Source organism: Aplidium turbinatum, chromosome 7, assembly GCF_918807975.1.
Source record: "Aplidium turbinatum chromosome 7, kaAplTurb1.1, whole genome shotgun sequence".
NCBI classification, from domain to species: domain Eukaryota; kingdom Metazoa; phylum Chordata; class Ascidiacea; order Aplousobranchia; family Polyclinidae; genus Aplidium; species Aplidium turbinatum.
Window position 1 is genome coordinate 26361465 of NC_137478.1, and position 7954 is coordinate 26369418.

A 7954-nucleotide genomic window follows, 5' to 3' on the forward strand; every position below is an offset into this window, starting at 1 on the left:
GATGGTGCAATATTTAGACATTTTCTAGCTATTTCCATGACGTAAGATGCCAGCTAGGTTAAGTAGACCATAACGGTTTTATATGACGTTTGATTTGGTGAATAATTGTCGGGAACAGTGTGATAGGCGAAACATTACTGGCTTGAAAATAATAAAGTAGCCAAGCCACCTGATAACTCTTGTAAAGTTAGGAGTAGCCTACGTATTGCAGACATTACCGGGGCATTATCAGACATAAATCGAAACCATACAAATAGTAGTAATACTTGTATTGGCTAATAACGTACACTAATTACTCCCAGACATCAAATCATTTTTTGTTTCATTGATTCAACGTCTGCAGACGTTGAATTGATGTAAAAAACGGTTGATTTGCTGTCAATGTTTTTTCGAAAGGATGCTTTTTACACTGTTTTTGTATCATATTCTTCAACTTAGCCTACTAATATTTATCCATACTCGTTAGATCGCTGATTTGTTGCGTACTGAATTGTCACTGACTGCCTCTTTGAAAAGTCTTGTTCATGGAATAACGGTTTGGAGTTTGGAAGAATAAAAAACGTAGAGTACATGATTATTTATCATTGTAATGTCATATAGTAGCTTATTGTAGGGAGTTTCGAAAAAAGTGTTATCACGTAGCTAAATGGTTAGGGTATAGTCAGATGATCAAGCGCTTTAAGGAGTCAATTGTTAGTAATGTGTCGTTGCCCAGTGTGACACAAAAACAATTCACTGATCCCTTTTAAACTAATTTAACAGCTTGCACTAGGGCTGTAAAATTCCAATCACCAAACTCGCTAAAAGTAAGACAACCTGATTTCTCTATCTAAGACAGCAAATCAACCCTTTTTTTAATTGATTTAACGTCTGCAAATGTTAAACCAATGTAGAAAACGGTTGATTTACTGGCTGAGATTGTAGTGAGCCAAGCAGATGCAAAAACGCTTGATATAGTTCCTTGCACTGAAACTATTTTTATTTTTGTGGACAAATGAAGTAAATAAATCACGTTGTGTTACTTAGTTTTGTATACCGTACTTCAAAAGCACAGCTTACAAATAGCTCCTCTCAATTGACTTAGTGCAAACCTGGGGTTTACCTAGGCCTATTTCAGGTCGTCTGTCAGGGGACACCCACCACCAAATTTGTCTGTCACATACATTTTTGTGAAACTTAACACTCACACATTAATTGTCAATTGGTTTTATCCGGTAACTTTTTCAGCTGACCTAGCTCAGTTAGGGGGGTCACCTACTTTAGGTCGTCTGTCAGGGGACACCCACCAGCAAATTTGTCTGTCACATATATTTTTGTGAAGCTTAACACTCACAGATTAATAATCAGTTGGTTTTATCCGGTAACTTTTTCAGCTGACCTAGCGCAAATTTTGGGGGGTATAAAACTTGTCTGTCAGAGCCCCCCCCACCACCGAAAATGTCTGTCACATACCAGACAATCATCTAAAAACAATTTACTTTACAACCAACTAAGTTTCAAGCAGTAACTATTTCAGCTGACCTAGCGCATTTTTTGGGCCATAAAAAATGCCCCCCATTCCCATACCCACCGGCGGCCCGGCAGCGAAATTTTTTTTCCCACGAGATTTTTGTCTCATTGATTCTAGTCACTCTAAAAGTAAGATTTTCCGAAAGTGTTTTGAGAGATTGGTTGATTCAGATTGCGAAATAACTATTTGCCAATGAAATTGTGCAATGATAATAAAATATAAGCTTTCCCTAACCCTACTTTTTTGAAAAGCTCTTGTGCACCGCAAAAATTAATTTAAAGAAAAAAAAAGTTTGGCTACGACGGGCGTCGAACCCCCTTTCTCACACGGTTTTAATACAAACTTTTACCAAAATATGTAAATGAGACAGAAATCTGGTGGGAAAAAAATTTTCTCGGCCCGGCAGACTTTCAGATTATGAGTACCCACATACCACCGGACATCGCTGTATATGAATAGAAATTGGTAACTTTTTCACCTAGGGTGGACGTCGCGGGCTCCCGATCTAATACACCAACAGCGAGTTGTTTGTGCTGCCGACTAAGCTAATCGTCTGATTAGTTTTACCAAAATACCGATTTACTTCTTTATAGTCATATTGGTGGTAAATGATAATAGGCTACATCAGCTGAAGCTGTTTAATGTCCTTTAACGCCACTTTTGCGTTGTTTCACTTCACTCAACAATATGACACTTGTTACCAATTTGTACAATTTAGTATGGAAGTTGCGAAAACTCCAGAGGTACCGGTAAACATGAGAGGCTTAAAGTATTCACCATGTGTTTGGTGACATAATTACCTAAAACTGCCTTGTAATACGCAAACACACAACTGACGTATGGATACAGCGCTACATTTAAAAAACGCTCGTCGTTATTACAGCTTTTAAGTTAGTGTCAGGGAGGTTATCAGATTGAAGCGCATGAGAAAAATACTTGTCCCAATTGTAAAATTCGCAATCTCAATATTATAGTTGGAGTTCATTTTTGTAAATATGGTTCAGTGGCTTTTACACACGGCCTATTGTTGTTTTACACACACATAGACTTTTTCCAGAAGTTTTCGACTCTGTAAGCGAAGAAACAGCAAGATCAAGGGCTCTAGGTGTGAATTTTGGTGAGTGTGCGGGAGAGGGTGACTAGTTCTCGATGTTGGGGTTGCTCAGCGAAGGCGAGTCGACCCTTGTGTTCTACGAGCAACAACTTAGGTTGTGGTACCGAAATAGAGCAAAATCCCGAAAGCGGATCAAGTTGTTTCATGCCACAAGTGCGCATGAGCAACACACTTCAATAACAGCTCTCTATTCAGCAACACCTACTGGATGGAACGATTCACAGACAACAAACGGAAACTTTACTCTGACAATCTCAGTGACCTGGCTGTAACAGCAGTTTAAAACTTCCACAAGTAGGCTAGGCTACGCAAAACTACCAGGATTAAGGTTTTTAAAAAAGATTTCCACAATCGCTCAATATTTTCTGCTTGAAAATTAAAATTATTTTTGCAAATAAAACACAATTCGGTGTCCGATAACTTTGTCAAACAGTTGTTTCTAATGGATACAATTGTTCGCAACTTTGATCACTGATTTCGTCTAATTGTTGATCTTTTGGAATGTCTTGGGTTACTCTTGAAGACGAGTCTCTCACTTTTCTATGTCCCGGTTCAATTTCTGTTGTCGAAATCCGAGATTCTAACATCGCGGTGGGATTTGGAATTGGAGTATTCGGAAGCATATGTAAAGGCGTAAGTGGTTGGTACTGGTACTTGCCTGCAATTAGGAAACAATTTCAATAAAGAACAGTAGCCTAGTTTGCATTGCTTGACCAACACTTTGGTACCGTAGTGATTGAGACAAAAGCATCATCAACAATTGAATGATCGTTTTATGAGCAAATCTTAGGGTAGATATCCCTGAGCAAATCGTTTCAGTTCCAGATTTACTCAATTTATTAGTCTGTATAGTGAAAAGTCGTATTGAATTGGCAAGAATTATTCTCAGTTGTCATAATTATTATCTAACAAAAATTTTTCACCCAGAACTTACCACATCTAAAAAAATTTCAATTTTCTGAATGGCTCAATATGCCTTGATTCATGTGAGAGTCTTCCGATTGAAAAAAGGTTAATCCTGACAGTTTTGCCTAAAGCATATGCTTATAATAAGTTATATAAACTTACATAAACACCATCCAACATGACATGCCCAATGTAGTTTGGCACATTTGTTATATGTGGCATTGGTAAACTTGGGAAAGTGTTGAGATGCTGAAGACTCTGCTAGCTGTTGAGCTGTGTAACGCAAAGTTTCTGGAGCGATTCTTTCACCTTTATCCTAAAACAAATTTAACCACATTGACACCACACTACGCTGGACTAGTTGGACGAAAATAATTTTTCATTTTTTAAGGTTTAATTTTGGGCGTTTAGCCTACTTGCCATCTCACCGGATTTCCTATTTTTATTACCAATTGCCCTTCCTTTTTAGGGTTTTCGTATCTTACTCTTCCCTGTAGGCCTATAGGATTTCGAACAAACTTCGGTTTTGATGCAAAATCAGTTTGTTTTTTTGGATCTTTATCGTCGAATTGTAGCCTTTTAGGAAGTTTCTTTCTGGAGTTTGCATGCTCAGAAGCTTTGAACTGCTGACGCGAAAAAATCAACAAAATTGAGAGAGAAACTTCTAATTGTTGGCTGTAAATAATATATACTGTTTCATCTGCTAATAAGTAGGCTATACTCGACTAGATTACCGATTCTGCCAAAAAGCTGTCATCAGTAGGTCTACAGTAGGCTACTCACAGTTTGTAACTTCAATGTGATAACTTACCTTATTCTCGTCAACAAAAACGGAAATATCACTGGCCACACTGAACCATGAAATATTGGATATGTCGGACACTGATGATGAGTTTTCGCTGTCCCAGCTATCCGAGTGGTACATGACTCATATCAGAATGGTCATTGGTGTTTAGCATTCATACTTATTTAACCCAACTAGACCTTTTTTAAGGAAAAATAAATTTTGAAAGCTAAACGTATTGATCATCTGCAAGCTTTCATAAACTTAAGTTTGATCAAACTGTAATGGAAGCAAGCAACCTTCGCATTAAGTCTATTAAAGAGCTTAATTCGAAAGTTGTTCACATGACAGTTTTTAACTTCAAAAAGTTACATGCACTTTTTTAGCTCTCGTCCATTAACTACTGACTACGTCTGTTAAATTCGAGACCCACTAGAAATGTTTGTTTATGATGATCCAAGCAAAAGGCTGTTTAATTATGAGTTTCACTTCACCAATCCCCTAGGCCTAGTCACTATGTTGGTTCAGAAAATCTCCATCCCCAAGGACATGGTGTGATATCTGAACAACCTTTTATTCTACTAAATGTTTGCAGTGAGTGGCTAGAAAGTTGACCGAAGTTTTTTAGCACATTTCTTTAACAGCCTACATGATAGGAAAAAAATGCCATTATAAAAATGACAGGCGACATAGAAATCGATACGTGCATCACTCGATGGATGCAAAGACGTAGAAACGGTAGAATCATCACTCACAAAAAAGCTTTCAGCTGTCAATCAGTTGCAAGTATCGTGGAAAATATATGGGCTACATTTTTGTTATAAAGCAATTACTTTCACCTAAAGATACTTTATAAAAATAAGTTAGTTTTTTTTTGCTTGAAATTTTATAAAGTTCTCTCTCTCAATAAATAGGCTAGTTATGGGGTTGATTTTACAGCATCCACGCACAAAATTGGTGTAGGCTACTGTTTTATGTAGGCTACCGAATTGTGCTAAAATCCAAAAAAGAGTCATCATTTGTTTTTGAAACAAAATCAAGTTCTGCTAAAGTGCAATAAAGCATAGCGGTTACGTTTTTTTAAAAAAGGTACATTTTTAGCCCAGAGGTCTTCTTCCACAAATGCACACAAGCCCCGTTGTAATAATTATAGCGACGTCGAAAAAGTATTTTTGTTGTTGAAAAATCCACACACTTCCCTTTTACAAGTCTTAACCATTGATTAGTCAATGAAACAAAAAAAGCATTGCTGCACTTGTTTAGCTTAGTGCTTCAATTAGAGTTTAGGTTAGACCAGGGCTTCCCAAACTTTTTTGCTTGCAACCCCTTTTAATCTCCAAACATTTTTTGCAACCCCTTAGGCTACGATTAAAATGATGAACAGTGCGAAATATCCATTTGTGATATTTATTGAAAAGCTTATTAGATCAAACGAAAACCAAAAATAATTTATCGGCACTTAGTTCAGTTTGTTTTTATTTATTTCCGATTAAAAATGTCAAGATAAAATGATTCTGTTAAATGGCCATCATTGCTGCTGCTAGATTAGTAGGCTATCGAAAATCCGCTAAATTGCAGATGGGATAGGCCTATAGGCTATCTTCTTTTCGTATGAACCTCTTCGCAAGTCTAAAAGTTGAGGGGCTCTGCCTTTTACCACCCTTGAGCAGTGGCGGTCACTTGGTGTAATGTTTGAGCAGAGGTCGAACAGCCAATCAATTGATTTGTCATCCAGTTTACGGAGATCACACACACCATTTGGCGCTTGGTGGATGGCACAGTTGCAGATGGTGTGGTCTGTCTGCGATTTGTTTCTCCTTGCCACACTCATAGATCGAGGATGGAGCCATCCCTCATTTGTGCATGCTGGAGCTGAATAGTCCGACGACATTACGCAAGCGGTTGAGCAGCACCCAGATCTTTATTGGCAAAAGCATTCAGGTTGAGTGGGATGGGTGTTAGAAATAAAACTTTAAAGTGTAGAGGAATTCTTCTTCCACTCCGAGCTCCATAGGTGGTCCGCCCAGGTAACCGCACTAATGGCTTGGTCTTCAATAGTTTTCATCAAAAGTTGTGCGGCTTGTAGCCTACAAATGAGTATCTCGATTTCAGTCGCTGGGGTTGCTCTCTTACAAACTCGTAGAGACCTGGCTGGAGCAAGTGGTTGGGTATAGCTTGGTCAGAAAGAAACATGATGGCTTTTTCGCGACAAAGCTCAGCTGGTTAGATGCCTGCAAGGACAAGGGAGATTGTTCAATGGTGTGGGCAGTGGCGTAGCCAAGGGAGGGGTTTTGGGGGTTACAATCCCCCTTTTGGCACTCGTGTGACGTCACGATATTGAGAATGATACTTTCAGTCTCTTTATGCTTGAGAATGATGCTTTCAGTCTAAAAAAAATTGCCTAATTTTAAACAAAACTATATTAAAAGAGCGAGTTTTGCCAATAGCCTACCAAACATTCAAACATCTCAGCCAGGAATTAGCAACAAGAAAACATAGAGACTTAGCTTCATTTCCGAAAAATGCCGAAGAAAACATGATCTTATCCTTTTGCTATGCCACCGGACAGCACCATTTTACAGGAATATTCATACCCACATTTTTGTTGAAAATGCTCTCAGAATGCACTAAATTCAAATTAATTTTTCAAAATTTTCTGGGGGAGGCGTCCCAGACCCCCCGTCGCTGGGTCATCAACCCCCCCCCTTTCAAAATTCCTGGCTGCCCTACTGGGTGTGGGTCGCAGACATCCAATCACCATACGCAAGGTATCATCAAGGCAACAAACTGGTGCAGAGTTAGACTTACCATAATTTCTTGGGCATATAATCCGGGACAAACTCAAAACTATGAATGAAATAACTGGACGAAAGGCCGAAGGCCTGAGCTTGGCAAATTTTTATTTCATGTTTATATTTATAAGCTTTAATATTGCATAATAAATATTCTACTTAGATTGAATAAAACATTTTATTACTTTATTTAAAGGAAAATACATGTTAATTTAAGCAACACTAAGTCACAAATCAGACATTTATAAAAAAGAAAAAGAAAAAACAAACACTGAGAACAAAGAAATAACACTAACTCACAAATCAAACATTTATAGGGGGATGCATTCAGAAACCATTGGCTTCATCGTTTCATAGAAGTCAATAGAATAATGACGCAATAAACGTCACTCATTATTCCCTAACTAAAGGATTTCTCAAGCTATGCGCGATATTTTACTCAACATAATAAGCTAAAAAAATTAAGATATTAAAATAAGCCTCGAGTTAAAGCAAAATTATGCCTTTTGGGACGGAATTATTTCATAATTTTGCATCAGGTTGGAGCGGAGTTAATTTTGAAAATTTCACTAAAGTAAAATTCCGGGACATTTTGCTAACCGGGACGGGACACCGGGACAGACGTTTAAACCGGGACTGTCCCGACCAAACCGGGACGTATGGTAGGCTAGGTCTAGCAGAGTATTCTTCTGGGTTGTAAACTAGCGCAATGGTGGCAATGCGCAGGGTGTCCACTCCGGCCCCTCAGCTGTGCGCGTTGAGATCTTTTAGGTAGTGACTCCAAGTGTTGACAGTAAACGAGCGACCTGTCCAGGATTACCTCCAGATATTTAGGATTTGGATAAAAT

General features: G+C 38.3%; 1 protein-coding gene across 1 annotated transcript; it reads right to left on the reverse strand.

The window, feature by feature from the left end:
• Positions 1-2265: 2265 nt before the first annotated feature.
• On the reverse strand, positions 2266-7148 carry LOC145774748 (uncharacterized). The gene is made up of 4 exons (XM_082586050.1): positions 7123-7148; positions 4342-4514; positions 3693-3846; positions 2266-3282 (listed from the first exon to the last, which is right to left on the reverse strand). Exons 2-4 carry the CDS (start codon positions 4453-4455, stop codon positions 3050-3052), a joined length of 501 nt encoding a protein of 166 aa, XP_082442176.1. The 5' UTR covers positions 4456-4514; positions 7123-7148; the 3' UTR covers positions 2266-3049.
• Positions 7149-7954: the final 806 nt, after the last annotated feature.

Excerpts from the sequence above, each read along its gene's own strand:
- LOC145774748 (XM_082586050.1), bottom strand. The coding sequence starts at position 4,455 with ATGTACCACTCGGATAGCTGGGACAGCGAAAACTCATCATCAGTGTCC. Across the intron at positions 3,847-4,341 it reads TTTTTGTTGACGAGAATAAG|GATAAAGGTGAAAGAATCGC; the intron begins GTAAGTTATCAC and ends AATTTGTTTTAG. Across the intron at positions 3,283-3,692 it reads TCATGTTGGATGGTGTTTAT|GCAAGTACCAGTACCAACCA; the intron begins GTAAGTTTATAT and ends TCCTAATTGCAG.